Genomic DNA, 19458 nt, shown 5'->3' on the forward strand with positions numbered 1-19458 from the left:
ACGTTAATTCAACGTGAAGTCAACAAATAAATTCTCCATGTCATTGGATTAGGTTAAAGGTTATAAAAAAAGAAGAAATGCACTTATGTCTATTACTTTTGTCAAATCCAACCAGTTTTCCATGTTGATTCAAAGTAATCACATTGATTTTGGGGGTTGACATGAAGTGGAAACATCGTTGATTCTAGTTTTTTTCCCAGTAGGATGGCCGTTAAAGTTGGAATTTCTGTTTAAATGGGACAACCATTCAAAACACTCACATTTAGATTTCTCTGACAGATTCAATAAAAATGTTTAGGCTAAATAAACTTATTTTGAGATATATATTCAGGCAACAATAGATTGTTATTGGACAATTAATTGCACGAATAGTGGTAGGCCTATGTGAATTATTTTGGCAACAGTAAATATGAACTTATAATTAAAATATATAAAAACTACAAATATTAGGCCAATGCCATTTGTAAAGATATCTAATTAACGTATTAATTAAATATTGAGCATATAAGCACTTTCTTACTTCGCAATACTATAAGCCTATGAATCAGTCATATATATATTAATGAGAAAAGATCTCGTGGCAAATTAGTTGTATTAGTATTTTCCAGTTTATTTTAAAGGAATATTTATCCAAATACACAAAAAAGCGAGTGTGGAAATGCTAGTATGATATTTATCTGAATAATGTTTTAGTACATTACAAAGTCAATTGCATTTTTAATTAGGCTACACTGTTATAAGTAGGCCTACACAATAGGAATATAAACAGTAGGCCTGAAAAACAGAAATGACAAGCTAACAACAAAATAGAAAATGAATGATGGACCTATATATATAGCCTCCAATAGCAGGGGTCCCCAACTACATTCATCCGTGGGCCGATTTTTACTTGAGCGGATGGTTGGGGGCCAGCAATGGTGGAAAAAGTACCCAACTGTCATACTTGAGTAAAATGAAAGACACCTTAATAGAAAATGACTCAAGTAAAAGTGAAAGTCACCCAGTAAAATACTACTTAAGTAAAAGTCTAAAAGTAGGCTATTTGGTTTTAAATATACTTAAGTATCATAAGTAAATGTAATTGCTAAAATAGGTCTACTTAAGTATCAAAAGTAAAACTATATATAATTTCAAATTCCTTATGTTAAGCAAACCAGACAGCACAATTTTCTTGGGTTTTACATTTTTGGATAGCCATTTATGGATAACACTTAGACATAATTTACAAACGAAGCATTTGTGTTTAGTGAGTCCGCCAGATCAGAGGCAGTAGGGAGGACCAGGGATGTTATTTTGATAGTGGGAATTTGACCATTTTCCTGTCCTGCTAAGCATTCAACATGTAACAAGTACTTTTGGATGTCAGGGAAAATATATGGAGCAAAAAGTACATCATTTTCTCTAGGAATGTATTGAAGTAAAAGTTGGCCAAAATATATAGTAAAGTAAAGTACAGATACCCTAAAAAACGACTTAAGTAGTACTTAAAATTATTTTTATTTAAGTACTTTACACCACTGGGGGCCAGAACATAGTTATACATTATTTGTACACTGCAAAGGTGCCCAAACAGATAGGCTATAGTATTTGACAAAAATAGAATAATTTCAAACTTTGATTACATTGGGATGCGATCATATAGACCTATTTATGCGTGGAAATACTTGGGAACAGATTTCCTATAGCAAAATCCCTTTGAGCTCATTTCCTGGTGATTTTACAGTATTTTATGTTTGGAACGAAAATAATTACAAAAATAACAATTTTTTTTTTTGCTCAGAAAACTTGGGGGGCCAAATAAAACCATCCGCGGGCCTCTGGCCGGGGAACCCTACTCTATAGATAATGTGTGTTTCTTGTTTCTGGCCTGGCTTGACTTTGCATGCTGTCTCGCCATGCAATATAGGAGGTATAACGAGTATATCATATGACAAAGTGTGTTTTGAATAGCCTACTGAATATGCAAAATTATGGGAATACAAATTATGGAAAGCAAACATAATGAGGGGATTCTATAAACGCATATTCAAATTACCACATTGAATCGTTCAGCCAGTGCTCTATGGCCCAGACCTACGAAATCTTTATGCTAATCTTTTGAGATTGTTATTGAAAATATACATTTTGTAGGATATGAACAGTAAGTAATTCAATTTCTGTAGGCCGAAGAGGTTATAAAGCCTAAAATGTTTAATCGTTCTAAAAACTTTCCTACAAGGCTTGCAGGACTGACTTCATAGGCTATTGAATTGGACAATAGCCTACAAAATGTGACCAGATGAATTTGGAAGAGACACGCATGAAGTCTATTGTCATGTCAGCCCTGTGCTGCATTTGGTATTGTTTTTAGACAATTTCTTGCACTGTTGCTTTGACAGAGGCAGCGGAGACTCCGTGACGTAACTGTTTGGAACCGTGCCCCCTCTCCCACGTACCGCCCTCGTCCGCCTTTGGTTCTGCGAAAGGAATTAGCGTGTGCTGCTTGGAATATCGGTCTGCCTTTTGGGATTATTGAACCTGAACAACGAGACTTCTCGAAGAGGAAAATATTGCGTTATTGTTCCTACCACTGTCTGAGGCAACTTATCATGCTCTCCATTGGTAACATAGTTCCTATGCATCCTTATCCTGGCGTTGAAATTAAGAAATTGAGAACTCAGTTGATATCTTCCTGAGTCGATGAAAAAAGGTGGGCATTTGATGGGAAGGACACATAGGCCTTATTCACTAATCATCCTAACTGCAGTGCCAGTGCGTCATCGAAGACACATTTCTGGTGGTTATGGCAGCGAGCACACGCAGGAATTAAGTGTGAAAAATAACAGTCCAGACGCAGGTAACTTCAAATTGATATTTTGTAAAAACGTCTCTACATCATGGACGTCTTGAAATGTGTCTGGGGCATGTGTGCATCGAGGTTTTAATTACTTGGCAAATGGAAAAGTTGGATAGGCCTACATTTCCATAACGCACGAAGAATTTCGCGTCCAATTATTTTCAAACGTTAACAGTATACCTACATGGGCTTAATCCACATGCTTTCGTTAGTCAACGATTGAAATAAACTTTTGATTCACGCACATTAATAATATGTCTAGAGCCCTACACATTCACAACAATAAGGTACAGCGAATCTAACCGAATCTTCTGTTGATGGTGTGACTAAACATCGGACATTTTCTGATACTTCAAGGGAGTCATTCCTGTCGAAACGGGGCGTTCATCCGTGGGATGTTTGTCAGAGTCGACGTATTCCGTTGTTTAATCGCTCAATAGAGCATCATGTTTCTCATGCCACCACTTGGAGACTGAAGGGAGCCTACCAAAGACGTGTACTCACTGACTCTTTTGAATGAAAAGTAATCTAAGAAAAAGCCGTTCAGATGATCACAGGGCACTGGTAACTTTAGCGTTGTTTACCACATTAATTGTGTTACGCACACGCGTCGCAAAACAACGTTTGTCCACATTTTTTGTACAACTATTGTTTCCTCATGTAGGCCTAATGGTTTTTGGAATGAATTTAACGAATTACATGTAACCATTTTCAGTGAACATGCACGTATCTGGAATCTACAAGGAGAGGAACTATTTTTCACATGTAGATCGGCCAAGAAATGAGAATGAATATGCTGCAATATCGTTATGCTTCTATCTAATTGTTAAGTGCATTTTCTGATTCAAAGATAAAAAGGCTAAATCTACGTGTTGAGGGCGAAGAGGAAGGTGTTCTGTTATGCAACAGGCATTACTTTACATCAGTCAGAGATGAAGGAAAAGTCCAAGAATGCAGCGAAGACGAGACGAGAAAAAGAAAATGGAGAATTTTATGAACTGGCGAAATTACTGCCTTTACCTTCGGCCATCACATCACAACTGGATAAGGCTTCAATCATTCGGCTGACAACCAGTTACCTGAAGATGAGAGCCGTGTTTCCAGATGGTGAGTTATGCTACCACTAACAGTGGAATGATTGATCATAATTATGTCTTCAAGAGAAGAGGAACATGCCAGTTCTCGAAACATAATATTGGTCTTTGTATTATGGTTTTAACAAATACCCATAAAACAGGTCAGGAAATATAACTAAATAAATGTTCATTTTGAGCGCAGCAGGACAATCATATGTCCAAAATATAATCACATTTTCGAAGTCATATAGATTTCCAATGTCACTTCCCAAAGTTAATGTTCCCATTGAAAATTTGAGTTTTATTTCGAAAATTATTCTCCAGTAGAATACGTGCTATACAAATAATAAATATCAACATACAGGTGCGTAGTGACGGTGACCATGTGTGCGTAAAAGTGGGATTAGAATTTTCACCAACTTTCCCCTTTCCCACCTGGTCATGCAATTCAAAAGATACTTATTTTTCATGTTTGTTTGCATGATTTATGTTTTCACTCCTAAACACGAGGCTCTAGATTTTGATTTATGATAAATCATCCAATTATGGTCAATAAAACAACTAACACTTCGACAGGCTAAACCCCAGGAAAACAGCCCTCTTCCTCTCATAGAATTGGTCTGTCATCACTCATAAAGTCACAGAAACCTTAAAGACACGGACTAAGGGCCTCCCGTTAGTTCTGGATTTGAATAGTTCAGTTTATGACCATTTCACTAATAAAAAGTGTGATATCTTGTGGAATCAAATAAAGAAATACACTGTATAACAATATTACAAAACACTATAGGCTACACAACAAAACAGAATATTAATTATAAATTGGGACTAATAAATTATATAGATGAAGTAGGCAAATATCTGCTGGCTATCTGCTGGCTATTTCAAAAGTACAGACCATAGGCCTGTGTTTTAAATTGTATGAACTTAAAAGCGAAATATTAGTTTAGCACTTTGGTTATAGCATATATCATTAGATAGGGTTTTTTCTCCTTAATTACATTCTTTCAAACGAAATATAACTTTTTAATTAGTTGTAGACAGTATCCTTGCCTAAGTAGACCTAGGCTAAAATACAGTCTGCCATACATTTTTTGTTTTTATGTTCTCTTTTGACATCAGATGTAGCCTATTGAATATTGTCTGAGTCTCAATTTAATTCCCGACATCCTTGGACTGAGAGAGATGTGACCGCCGTCCAACGAGTCTATTTCAATGGCCACTCTCCCTCACATTTGTCAAATGAATGTGTAATCTTATTTAGCAAATAACTATTCTGGGAAATCAGATACTTAGGCAGATTTCAATATTTATGATGCGCAAATGTTCGTTAAATATAATAGGCCTATCACCTCATTCCAATTATGCATGTTTATCTCGTGTATTCCATGCACAAAATGTGCAAATTGCAAAATAATGTATTTTAGTTTGAGGTAGTTCTTTAAAAAAAATTCATACATAATAGGAAAACACATTTCTGACATTTCCGCGCCGGTGAAACGTCTCTGTCGCTTCCACTTATCGTTATTTGGGACTATAGATCCAGGAAAAGGCCTGTCCTGCACATCACCTAATTCTTTAGCTGGCGCCTAATCAAGACATAGGGAATTATAGGAAATGGGTATTGATGGTGAAAGTATGAAAATATAACAGTAAAAAACGTGAGCTGTTAACTCTGAATGTTTGACCAAAACATTATTGAAAAATATTTTGTTGTCAGTTAGACTACTTGGCTATTGCAATATTTTTTTTCGTATTTTCTCAGTTTTCTCAGTCAAAGCACTCAAATCAAATCAAAGTATACGTTTACATTGAGAAAATGTAGGGTGATCATAGGTTTTTCTGAGAAAACCCAGACTAGGAAACAAGTGTAATTGGCTATTAATTTCACAGCATTTGACAAATTCCAACCTGCTACAAATGTATATGATGGACTAACCTGGCATGCTAATATTCAACTTTATCACACATCATAGTTAAATTCAAATTAAAGTTGTATAATTTCAGATGACAGTTCTGAAATGTTACTAACACTTTATTCTAAAACATGGATCTGTAAAAACATTTCAGGGGTGATTTTGTCAAGTCACAATTTGCTGGCCTCATCTGCAAACAGACATGTTGAGTATAAACACACAGATGCTATTTGCATGTCCCAGTATCTGATCAAAGCATATAATAGCCAAATTAAATCACAGCGAGTGAGAGTGACTGTAGGGAAAATGTATCTTGTTCTTAGTTACTGGTAACACAACAAAATGTGGAGTAAGTCAAGGGGGTATGAATATTTTCTGAAGACACTGTATACATTACAAGGCTCAATACTTCTCAAACTATTATGAGCAGCATCTCAAGGGATATCTGTCATGGTTGATGTACCCTTTAACGCTGGCTGGTGTCCATCTTTTCTTATGGCGTAGAAGGCATTGGGTCAATAGCTTAGTATGTGTGTCTCTGCATTATATGTGGCAGTGCCAAAGATGCCTGAATGGCCTTTTGCAGGCTGTGATCAAAGTTATAGTCCAAGTCAGACACAGCCTATAGGCAGAGCTATGTGAGTCATAGACATAAACCCTTACCCTTGACATTGCAGTATCCGATCAGACCAGGAAGAAAAACTATGTAAGGCTATATCTTGTGTCCCCTTCATAGTGTCCTCTTCTCCTGGAAGCAGCTCTAGGTAATGTATTCTAAGCCTGTTGTGTGTTTCCTCCACAGGGCTGGGGGAGGCCTGGGGCCAGCCGACCAGAATCAGCCCCCTGGACAACATGGCTAAGGAACTGGGCTCCCATCTACTGCAGGTGGGATATATTCAACATATACAGTGCCTTGCGAAAGTATTCGGCCCCCTTGAACTTTGCGACCTTTTGCCACATTTCAGGCTTCAAACATAAATATATAAAACTGTATTTTTTTGTGAAGAATCAACAACAAGTGGGACACAATCATGAAGTGGAAAGACATTTATTGGATATTTCAAACTTTTTTAACAAATCAAAAACTGAAAAATTGGGCGTGCTAAATTATTCAGCCCCTTTACTTTCAGTGCAGCAAACTCTCTCCAGAAGTTCAGTGAGGATCTCTGAATGATCCAATGTTGACCTAAATGACTAATGATGATAAATACAATCCACCTGTGTGTAATCAAGTCTTCGTATAAATGCACCTGCACTGTGATAGTCTCAGAGGTCAGTTAAAAGCGCAGAGAGCATCATGAAGAACAAAGAACACACCAGGCAGGTCCGAGATACTGTTGTGATCTACAGCTGAGGTGGGAGACTCTGTCCATAGGACAACAATCAGTCGTATATTGCACAAATCTGGCCTTTATGGAAGAGTGGCAAGAAGAAAGCCATTTCTTAAAGATATCCATAAACAGTGTTGTTTAAAGTTTGCCACAAGCCACCTGGGAGACACACCAAACATGTGGAAGAAGGTGCTCTGGTCAGATGAAACCAAAATTGAACTTTTTGGCAACAATGCAAAACGTTATGTTTGGCGTAAAAGCAACACAGCTGAACACACCATCCCCACTGTCAAACATGGTGGTGGCAGCATCATGGTTTGGGCCTGCTTTTCTTCAGCAGGGACAGGGAAGATGGTTAAAATTGATGGGAAGATGGATGGAGCCAAATACAGGACCATCCTGGAAGAAAACCTGATGGAGTCTGCAAAAGACCTGAGACTGGGACGGAGATTTGTCTTCCAACAAGACAATGATCCAAAACATAAAGCAAAATCTACAATGGAATGGTTCAATAATTAACATATCCAGGTGTTAGAATGGCCAAGTCAAAGTCCAGACCTGAATCCAATCGAGAATCTGTGGAAAGAACTGAAAACTGCTATTCACAAATGCTCTCCATCCAACCTCACTGAGCTCGAGCTGTTTTGCAAGGAGGAATGTGAAAAAATTTCAGTCTCTCGATGTGCAAAACTGATAGAGACATACCCCAAGCGACTTACAGCTGTAATCGCAGCAAAAGGTGGCGCTACAAAAATTAACTTAAGGGGGCTGAATAATTTTACACGCCCAATTTTTCAGTTTTTGATTTGTTAAAAAAGTTTGAAATATCCAATTAATGTCGTTCCACTTCATGATTGTGTCCCACTTGTTGTTGATTCTTCACAAAAAAATACAGTTTTATATCTTTGTTTGAAGCCTGAAATGTGGCAAAAGGTCGCAAAGTTCAAGGGGGCCGAATACTTTCGCAAGGCACTGTATATAGAATACAATATACACAACACAATTACATGTATGTAACACAATAAATGCAGCATAATATACACCGAGTGTACAAAACATTAACAACACCTGCTCTTTCTATGACATAGACTGACCAGATGAATCCAGGGGAAAGCTATGATCCCTAATTGATGTCACTTGTTAAATCCACTTCAATCAGTGTAGATGAAGAGGAGGAGACATGTTAAAGAAGGATTTTTAAGCCTTGAGACAATTGAGACATGGATTGTGTATGCACCATTCATAGGGTGAATGGGCAAGACAAAATATTTATGTGCCTTTGAACAGGGTATGGTAGTAGGGTATGGTTTGTGTCAAGAACTGCAATGCTGCTGGGTTTTTCACAGTCAACAGTTTCCCGTGTGTATCAAGAATGGTCCACCACCCAAAGGACATCCAGCCAACTTGACACAACTGTGGGAAGCATTGGAGTCGCTTTCGACACCTTGTGGAGTCCATGCCACAAATAATTGAGGCTGTTCTGAGGGCAAAGGGGGGGCAACTCAATATTAGGGAGGTGTTCCTAATGTTTGGTATACTCAGTATATATGCAACATACTGTAAATACAACACAATGTTATCAATAAGATTATATGCAAGACAATAATTGCACTAGACAATATACAACACACATAAGTAAACTGAAATAGAAAACAAATCTATAACAGTAAATACTATACAAATTCAAGGTAAATGTATAGTGCATAAATATACATTGTAAATATAGAACCCTGGAGCAGAGTGGTGCTTAGATGTGTATAACACTATTATATGCATTTAGGAAAATTGTCAAGTTCTTAAGAGGAAATGTAGTTGATTATTTTGATAAAATGCACTGTTTAAATGTTTTTCCTATGGAATTCATGTGTAGGCTTTGCCAAGAATTTGTAATAGATTTCATGTCATGATTAGAGCCAGATGTGATAGAAATTAGGATGAGTGTGTTTTTTTAAAGACATTGCAAAAGAGTAGACATAAAATACATTATTAATCAGACTATTAATCAGGCTGATTTATAACTATCACAATGCAATGTATAAAATCTACAATTCTAAGTGACCTTCTATGCATTTTTTTTAATGCAAAATGGAACCGTCTATTTTCGGGTCTAACACATGTTTCATTCCCCAGACTCTGGACGGCTTTGTATTCGTTGTCGCTTCGGATGGCAAAATCATGTACATCTCTGAGACAGCGTCAGTCCACCTTGGCCTATCCCAGGTAAAACATAGCTTTGCCTCCATCTTGGACCTGGGCAACCATTGCGTATGCCACAAGCTGTGTCTGCCTCCCTCAACACAACCAAGGTCACCTAAGGGACATCTGCCTCCTGATATGCCTGTTTAAACATTGATTTGAAAGTCAGTAAAACAGGCTGCAGAATGCCAAACAAAGGTTGCCTAAGTTCACCTAACATAGATAAGTCAGAGGGCATGGACTGGCCACAGAATATGATCGGTGCGTCTATTCTAGGTGCTGTTGACTTCCTTTGTGTGTGGGCGCTGTTCATTTAACAATATGGGATGAGCGAAAACGTCCAGCTATTCATGCTGTGAGTGTAGCATTGGTATATGAAACCCAAAAAACAGTTGCTCAGCTCATGCTAATATTTAAGGTTAGCTTAGCTAGCTATTGCTTCTGACTTCTGCCTCTCTGGGGGGTATTTGCAGTTGGAACTTAAGCTAGCCATGTTGAAGACGTTATTTTAGAATGGTCCCTGCAGCCTTTCTAAATGTAGCAACGTCCTCATCGACATTGCTGGACATCCAATATGATTTTATGTTTTGCGTGTGTTAATGTGTGGTACATTGTGTGTTCGTGTGTGTCTGTATACATGTATGTGTGTGTGTGTGTGTCAAATATTTTTGCTGTTTACCCTGCCTTAACTGAGGCCCATGCAGTTTGACTGAGGAGTAGTGTGTCATTGCTGGTTTGGCTTATATATTTCAGTAGGACAGCCTATGGCTCTGCTCTGTGGTGCCATCAATGATCAGAATGAAGTGTGATCATCACTCAGGAGTGGGCTTTGCTGCTTGACAAGCCAACTTCTTCAGAGTTGCTGTTCCCCCAGAGAGAGATGCTGTCTATCTAACACGTGGTGACTGAAAATATGAAGTGAAATGGAATCTGCGGCAGCCTCCCTCAAAACAAAGGTTTATAGTTGAAGTCCTGTCTCTGATGCGTATACTCTGGGTCTCTACTTCGAACATATGGTCATTCTATATGGTTCACTTTCCAAAACATACAAAGTGAGCGATAGAAAGTCTTTTTGGGGGTGCCCTAGACATGGTGAGACAGACCAAAGGTACTATTCTATGTAGCAGTTTTTTTTAATGGGTGTGTCCACACTGATTTTTGCTTAGCTACTAATAGGGGCGTTCTGATTCTGAAAGTGGCCAGAACCTACAGTAGGTAACCGCTGTCATTCTAACACTGCACTCATGTGAAGTGATTGTGTACTGAGCTGTGGATAGCAAACAGAAATGCTGATGTCTTAAATATACCTCACCTGAGCAAGCATAGACAGACACACTGAAGGCTGTGCTCAGGAAGAATTTGAGAGAACAGGGGGGCTGAGCAACAGCAATAACTCAATCCTATAAAAACAACACCACCACCCACTCTAAATGTTCCACTCTTGCACGCAGCCCTGATGCAAATGCTGCTTGTGCACACCTGTGTACACTGTGAAGCTTATTCAAATGGACCATCCGCTTTTATTGATATCTTGTGTGTGTGTGTGTGTGTGTGTGTGTGTGTGTGTGTGTGTGTGTGTGTGTGTGTGTGTGTGTGTGTGTGTGTGTGTGTGTGTGTGTGTGTGTGTGTGTGTGTCAGGTGGAGGTATAGTGGGCTAAGGTCCGTGTTGTTTTAAAATGAATTGCGAAAGAGACAACAGCGAATTCAGTGAAAGTCACTCATTATTTGAGTGTTGAGAAGGTCTCTGCTTTTACTTTGAGGTTAACCCATCCTCCAGTGTGAAATCTAAAGGTCTGTTTATTATCAGTAACCCACATATATTAACTTACATTGGTGCTTGAACATATTTCACTTGTTGCTCTCGCATGCTATTGCTGGTCACCGTTTCTACGACACCAAAAAGCATGCTCAGTCCAAATGCTCTCTCACTACAAAGCATGGATTAGTCCAGCCTAACTCCACACTGTGAAGAAACCAATTTGTTGTTGAAGTGGTGAGCAGTGACCCGCTCACTGAGTGACTCCACCCCAAAATTTGGGAGGTAAAATAGATCAAAGTGGAGTCTGGACAGTGTTCTGTGTTCTCATGCAAATGATTGCCTCTTTCATAAATTAACCCTTGTGTTTCCTGACATCATCCCCCTTTGAGGCAGAGCTGAAAGGGATGCAGAGATCGATTTCAGGGGCGGCAAGAGATTTGCCCCCCTCCTCACTTCTAACACACACACACACGCACACGCACACGCACACGCTCACGCTCCCGCACACGCTCACGCAGGCCCACACACACACACACACACACACACACGCTCACGCACACGCTCACGCAGGCACACACACACACACACACGCACACGCTCACGCTCACGCAGGCACACACACACTCACTCACATACGCTCACGCACGCACACACACACGCACAGTCAGGCAGTGTCCCCCTACAATAGGCATTTCTCTGTGATGATGTAATCCCTTGTAATGACAGAGTATCATCCTGCTAAAAGATCAAAAGACCTCAAAACACTATTCAGAAAGACTGTCTTCTTCACATAAGGCTAGAGATTACATGTCATTGAAGAAATGATATGTTGGTCTCTAATCTATATTGTCACTTGCCATTTTCTCTAGTCTCAGCCTGATGAAACTTGATGTGAAGTGACTGATTGATTTGTTTCTGTCAGGTGGAGCTGACGGGGAACAGTATTTTTGAGTATATCCACCCGTCAGATCATGATGAGATGACGGCTGTACTCAGCGCCCATCAGCCCCTCCACCATCACTTCCTGCAAGGTGCCTAACATACTTGATTTATTCAATCTCTGTCTTTATGTTCTTTCTCTCCCTCCCTTTTTTCTCTGTCAAATTTGTTCTCTCTCACGCTTCCTCTCCCTTGCCTTTTCTCACTCTTTCACTTATTTCTCTTTCTCTCCCAACTGACAGTCAGTTGATCACAATTTTCCTGCATGCTCAACTCTCTGTATGTTTGTAAGCAACAGGAATGCTACTTCATCGAGGTCTACCTCTTCTGTAAGAAGGAAGTCAGTCAGTGTGACATCATCATACAAATAGCTCAAATACTTCATCTATGCAGGTGCTATAAGAACACATAATACTTTAACGTATAGCACCATGATACATAATACAAGGCAACACCCAGGCAGCCTCACTGATGGGCAGGTTTTCATTAACATCCTGTAGGAGCAGCATCTTAAGCCTTATGTAATAACAGCACTCAACATGCAGTGGAGTACTGTTTTCTGGGGGAGTTTCATAACACCCCTACACATACACACACATGCATACACAGACACACACACATACAAACCCTTACAAAAAATACGTGTCAAATGTACAGTGAAAATAGCATTTTCACAAGTCAAATATATTTTTTCACATGTTGAGGTTATTACATTTAGAGTTCACATGTTAACACCACTTTTTCACATGTGAGAAGAAAACATGTTTTCACCTCACGTGAATTGCAGTTGCAGATGTGAAATTTGCGGTTTCACATGTTAAAATCAATCATGTGAAAATCACATTTTCAGTTTCACGTGTAAGAAAACTCCACATGGAGGTGGTGAAATAAAACCATTTGTAATGCCATCCTGTAAAAAGATAACTTAGCCTACCTGAGAATAGTAATTCAAGTGTGTTAAAAAATATATTTCTTATTTCTGAGCCATCCATCCAACTTAAATTACAGCTCAATGTGAGCAAATTAGGAATTTGCGATTAATCGTGATTAATCACAGTAATAAACTCTATCACATTTTTAAAATTATTTGACAACCTTTATTGACATTCAAATGTGAAAATGCACATGTGTGTTAACCACATCTGCTGCTTTATTTAACCAGGGTGAGTGTGTGACTGTGAAGTGTTTTTATTGTGTCTATGTGCTAATGGTCATTCTCCTCGCTGTCTGTGTGTGTGAACCAGAGTACGAAATGGAGCGCTCTTTTTTCCTGAGGATGAAGTGTGTGTTGGCCAAGCGTAATGCAGGACTGACCTGTGGAGGATATAAGGTACATTTTTACATTTTGGTCATTTAGCAGACACCCTTATCCAGAGCAACTTACAGGAGCAATTAGGGTTAAGTGCCCTGCTCAAGGGCACATCGATAGCTGTTTTACCTTGTCGGCTCTGTGATTAAAACCAGAAACCTTTTAGTTACTGGCCTAACGCTCTTAACCGCTAGACTACCTGCCTTACTACAAGGGCCACAACTTTGGTTTTAGAAGTGGGAGAGACATAATTATTATTATTATTTATTTTTATCCAGTCGGATCTACACTCCAAACAGCCTACCCGACCGCTCGGAGGCATCCACATGGTCCTAAAGCACACCGTTGCCTGGTTTTGTATCACATTCCAATGATAAAACTGGGGTGGACAAAAATGCAATTTCAAAATGTGTGGGGGACATATCCCCCCGTCAAAAGCTCTGACGAAGGCCTTGAGGCCGACACGTAAAACTTACTAAATAAAAAGCAGTACTACTATCAAGAGCAGTAATATTATCAAGAGGAGTGATACTATCAAGAGCAGTGTGCAGGTTTCTTATTTTTTCTCCCCCTGTCCCCAGTGAAAGTTGCACCTTGCGTACTATAATGTAATGCAATATTTGAAATCACATTTCTTTGTTACTGTATGCCATGAGAATCTGTGTCTCTGGAAGTAGTAAACCTTTCCTGAATAACAATATAAGATAGAAAGTAGCTCATTCAAATTAAACACCTACACTTGCATACAAGTGAAATGCATTTTGAAGAGATTATTATATCAAAACAAATATTTATTCTATTTATAGATTGGTTTGTTTTGTTCTATTGAGTCTATAATGTTATTATAGTGTTATCACAGTGTTAACGGGTTATTTGAAACTGCATATTATTTGTCTGAGTCTCAGCAGCTGCAGCATTTCCACTCAAATCTCCGACGACAACCACCTCACTCCTAAAACACTCCACAGTCGTTCCTCCTCATCTTTAGATCCTAAAACACTCACCTCATCCTCATCTTTAGATGCAACAGCTGTATTCTTGACTCCCTCCTTCTTCCCTCTCCCCATATAATATAAATCACCTAGCAGATTGCAATGGAGACCTGCTGTAAATTTACATTGGCAATAAACAAGCCATTATGTTAAGTAGTAGAATAAATCATCCGTGTGAACTGGGCAAGTGCTATTGAATGGCCGGGGCGAGGCCGACATGGGCATAGGTAAACAGGAAGTGATGAAGATAAATAGTCCCTTTAGCTTCTAGACACGTAGCTGTTTCAGGGAGGGGAGGGGTGGATGGGGGGAGGCATTTAGTTGCTTGTAGCCTGAAGGTTGAACCTGCTCTTGCTTTTGCAGAGTGAGTGAGATAAGAATTCTGCATTACCAACAATGTTGTATCTCAATTTATCTATCTCTCAGATCAACCTAAATTTGCACACAAAACCACATTCAGGACACATGTTAAGGCAAGGTGTAAAGACTCTGTCTAGCTATATCTATGTACATGCATGTATCTGTATCTATCTCTATATCACTGTGTAAAGCCCCTCTCATCTCTCTGCTTCCCAGGTGATCCATTGCAGTGGCTATTTGAAGATCCGTCAGTACGTGATGGACATGGCATTGTATGACACGTGTTATCAGATCGTGGGCCTGGTAGCGGTGGGCCACTCCCTGCCTCCCAGTGGTATCACAGAGATTAAGCTCCATAGTAACATGTTCATGTTCAGGGCCAGCCTGGACCTCAAGCTCATCTTCCTGGACTCCAGGTATGGAAGGAAAGGAGGGAGGGATGAAACAAACAAATGTACAATGAGACAAAAAAAGATCATACAAAATAAAAGACAAACACAACAAAGAATTTGAACATCATGATTGCGAATGTTTTACTTTTAACCCGTGACCTTTGGGTTCAAGGGTGGCTGAGTTGACAGGATACGAACCCCAGGACCTGATTGAGAAGACGCTGTACCACCACGTGCACGGCTGTGACGTATTCCATCTACGCTTCGCTCACCACCTCTGTGAGTCAGTCCCCCTCTGTGGCCACATTGAGACTCTTATTACAAAACAACCCACACTCTCTTTGAGAGGGTTAGGATTTCTATAAGTGGCAGCTATGGAGTTTCTCGCAGAATATGCATGCAGTTTCAAGAGGAGAATAAAAATGATACAGTATTAATGAGTCACGCCTGTCAAAGGAACTCAGCCTTTTGCTGGCCCTCTCTCCCAAGCATTCTGTTTGTATTCCATCTCTATGTACACTTCTCTTTCTGTCTTTCAATCTTTTATTCAGGCACTGTCCAGTCTGTGATTTGATCTATCTCTCACCCCAATATTTCTCTCTCTCCCACTCTCTCCTGCAGTGTTGGTGAAAGGGCAGGTCACCACTAAGTACTACCGTATGTTGTCCAAGCATGGGGGCTGGGTGTGGGTGCAGAGCTACGCCACCATCGTCCACAACAGCCGCTCATCCAGACCCCACTGCATCGTCAGCGTCAACTACGTTCTCACGTGAGTCAACACTTTCCCCTTTGACCTTTGACCTGAGTGGGTCTGTGACAGGTGAATCACTCCCTAAAACACTTCTGTTTAATAGACGTGGACATTTTGTGGCAAAAAGTCTGGGTTTGAAACACAGGCTAATTTGTAAGGTGATGCCCCCGGTTTGTCTGTGTATGTTACATAGTACGAAATGTAGCGCTCTTCTTTCCTGAGGATAAAGTATGTGTTGGCCAAGCGTAGTGCAGGGCTGACGTGTAGAGGATATAACATGTGTGTGTGTGATGCTAATCCAAGCTGTTCTGTGCTGTATGTATATGTCCCTCCACAGGGACGTAGAGTATAAAGACATGCAGCTGTCTCAGGAGCAGAGTCGAGCGGCCAAACCCAGCTTAGCCTTTAAGAGTGGCCTGGCCTCCTCTCAGGACCTCTGCAAACAACTCAAAACCAAAGCAGTCAAGATCAAGAGCAAACTCAAAACAGCCCCCTACCCTCAGGTACTACAGACTATTGCTCCTCACACTGGGTTACTGATACAGTTCATATGCAGTGTAGTACACACACAGTAACCTACATACTGTACCTGTACTTTCATATGTACTAAGATATCAGAATGAATAGCTTTATCCAGCTTGGGAAAAAAGGAGACACTGCAAACTCCTCAACGCAATGACCTTTTGCATTGTATTCACAATCAGTAACTTTCCTTTTGAAAATTCATGAAACATCCTCTTCATAGTTATCCCAAAAATATAACAAGTAGGACTTGATTTTTTGTCTTAGCTTGACAAATGAACTGTACACAACACTGTCTTCATTGCCTTTCTATGTTAGAAAATAACAACACCACCTTAATCTGTTGTCTACTGCCTCCACCTCCAGCCCAACAGCACCTACCACCCAGACAAGCCGGACTGCTCCCCCCTGGGAGGAAGTTGGAAGGAGAGCACCCCCTACCCCCTGAACCCCAGTCACGGGCAGATCTCAGGCCCCTCTGGGGGCCCAGAGGCTGGAGAGGTCCTGTGTAGTAGCAACACCTCCTATGGCCTCTCCTTCCCCTACCCCTATGGACACCTACCCCACACGGACTCCCAGAGGAGGTTGCGACACACCCAGGGTTCTTCCTCCGCCTCACCCTCCCTGTCTTCCCCTGGCCTGGCAGCCCAGCAGCTGCTCAGCTCCCTGCAAGGTCGAGGGGGCGAGGGGCGGTGGAGCTGTGCCAACGCCAAAATCCACCATGGTACTAACTCTGCTCACATCCTGAGACCATTTGCTGCATCGTGTTCCATTACCACAGCCACCACAGCAGCATATTCAGGTATGGCTCTGGCTCAAAAGCACGGGGCTTCTAAATCAGAACTGAGGAACGCAGAGCTTTTTCTGCATGCTTTTGAATGCACTGCTAACTGATACGATCAGGTTTCCAGTAGCAATGCTATATATTTAAAAAAAAATGCTAGCCCAGAAATTCTGGATGTTGCTAAATAACCATCTAACAAATTTAGAAGCAGCTTGGAGGAAACAACACCTTAGGGAAGTTGAAAATAAGTTAAAACTTAGAAAAGGTGAACTGTCACTTTAAAGTGCTCTATCTTTTACGCCTTCTCCCTTTTTGTTCTCAGGTCAGAAATGTTCATGAAAAACATGAAAAATAATTTCTGACTGTAGCATTGGAGAAACACAGTGTGTCCTGCACTGCTCCTCTGATGTGCCTGTTAAACCCTAATCATTATCAAGATAGCGTTTTAGCTCAGTTTCACTGAAGCATTTTAGTCTGAATCTCACCGAGTTTAATTTCTCCACGACAGGCCCCGCAGCGAGCAGGAGGTACCCCCCCTGCGAGCCCCTTCATGATGGCTTCTCCAGCTGCTCAACCCCGCGCCCTAACAGCAGGTTCAAGGAAGAGCCCTATGAGCATCACACGCTTGGCCAGAACAAGACCACAGAGGACCGCCTGCACTCCCAGTCACAGGCTACTAAAGAGGACAGCAAGCTGCCGTTCAGTCGAGACTACCTCCACAAGGCCTCCGAGGGGAGTGGTTGTGTAGGAGGGGAGAAGCTGTTGTCCCGTCCCCTGCTGAGTAACTCTGTGCTGGGGAAGGTGAGCAGCGAGCAGTCCCGGTCCTTCCATGGCCTGGGCCAACCCTTCCCCATGCAGGTGGTCCTGGAGCAGCGCAGGAGGCTGTGTATGATGGAATCCCCCTACAGCCACAGTGCCACCGGCCCCCTGGAGCACACAGACAGCAATGGGGAGCGGGGGAGCCCCAAGATGCTGGATCCTGAGGCGGGGGAGGAGGAAAGGAGGATGTGGATGGGGGTTGGAGTTGGGATGGGAGTCGGGGTAGGCCTTCCGACCCAGGCTCCGTACGTGTCTTTGAACCTTCACCACGTCTTGGCCAAACACAGCTCCTTCCAGGCCCCGCCCTATGCTGCCCTCGGCCACTTGACAGACAGCTACGGTTACCGTGGCGATGAAATGGGTTCTTACGAATACAAGAGCCAAAGCCCTGCTTCCAGCTCCTCCCCTGAGATCCACAGGGAGATTCCTCATTACATTGGCACGTCCGTCATCATCACCAACGAGAGGTGACACAGCTCGGGAGGGACAGACACCAGACAAGGAGGGACAGACACCCTGAGACTTCAGCCTTTTTGGTCAGAAACACAGACAATGAACAGAAGCTGTATCAGTGACTATGTAACTGTGTCAGCCAGAAGTCGAGTCACTTTCTGGGGACCCTGTCTGGCTCTCCATTTCTGTTTTTCAGATGTTTTCTACGCAAATAAGCCAACGTCAGACTCCTCTAAGGAGCCAGTCATTTCAGGTTTCTTGATTATATTATATTTTTGCATACTGTTTATCCAATAGCATAAATGCATTGTCACATTCTAGTTCAAAGCCATTTATTTTGACAAAATCTCAAGGACCTTTGAGCCATGACACAGTACATAATTTGAGGTACAAATTGCCTGTGAAGAATACACCCCTCTAATGTTGTAACTCAGAAGCACCAATCATAACTGACCTGGACAAGAAGATACTATAAAATGGTCTAAAAAAGCAGCATTTAGATTGAATGTAGCATGATTTCAACCCAATTTGCAAGCTAGTTTAAGTGTCAACGGTTTCCAATGCACTTCTTTTTTTGTGACAGCGACATTAAAAAGGGCATAAGATATGCCAGCACAAAATAATAAATGCTGTCACTCCCTACCTTGTATATTGAATGGGAAAATGACAGACGCAAAAGTATTGAACGTGGACACTTTCTTGCAAACATGAATGAGGGTAAATATTGTTCACCCTCTTTTGAAGTTAACATTAAATAATTTGGTCAATTATGTCAATGGCAGAGATCGGAAACACAATGTGTGTATTTATTATTGTGCAACACATAGCAGCTTGCTTATTTATGAAGAAAACCAGAATCTAACATATATAATGAGAAAAATGTCAACTGCATTGGGGAAAATGAAATGAAATAAAACACGGTAGTTTGCTTTAATTCTGAATGAACAATTCAAATGAAATGTCCTGCCAGACAGTCGTTGTCCATGGCTATTTTCAGCTCTTCTTTATTCTTCAGAATGCATA

The 19458-nt window shown here is 40.9% G+C and overlaps 1 protein-coding gene across 1 annotated transcript; it reads left to right on the forward strand.

The window, feature by feature from the left end:
- The first annotated feature begins 2452 nt into the window (after positions 1 to 2452).
- Positions 2453 to 19369, forward strand: LOC110533554 (single-minded homolog 2). The gene is made up of 12 exons (XM_021617884.3): positions 2453 to 2836; positions 3687 to 3943; positions 6631 to 6713; positions 9290 to 9379; positions 12037 to 12145; positions 13298 to 13383; positions 14931 to 15130; positions 15279 to 15385; positions 15728 to 15875; positions 16195 to 16360; positions 16746 to 17181; positions 17672 to 19369. The coding sequence occupies exons 2-12, from the start codon at positions 3769 to 3771 to the stop codon at positions 18451 to 18453; spliced, it is 2382 nt and encodes a 793-aa protein (XP_021473559.2). The 5' UTR covers positions 2453 to 2836; positions 3687 to 3768; the 3' UTR covers positions 18454 to 19369.
- Positions 19370 to 19458: the final 89 nt, after the last annotated feature.

Source organism: Oncorhynchus mykiss, chromosome 10 (assembly GCF_057628025.1).
Source record: "Oncorhynchus mykiss isolate SJ-2025 chromosome 10, ASM5762802v1, whole genome shotgun sequence".
Classification (NCBI taxonomy): domain Eukaryota; kingdom Metazoa; phylum Chordata; class Actinopteri; order Salmoniformes; family Salmonidae; genus Oncorhynchus; species Oncorhynchus mykiss.

Excerpts from the sequence above, each read along its gene's own strand:
- LOC110533554 (XM_021617884.3), top strand. The coding sequence starts at position 3,769 with ATGAAGGAAAAGTCCAAGAATGCAGCGAAGACGAGACGAGAAAAAGAA. Across the intron at positions 13,384-14,930 it reads TGACCTGTGGAGGATATAAG|GTGATCCATTGCAGTGGCTA; the intron begins GTACATTTTTAC and ends TCTGCTTCCCAG. Across the intron at positions 17,182-17,671 it reads CACCACAGCAGCATATTCAG|GCCCCGCAGCGAGCAGGAGG; the intron begins GTATGGCTCTGG and ends TCTCCACGACAG.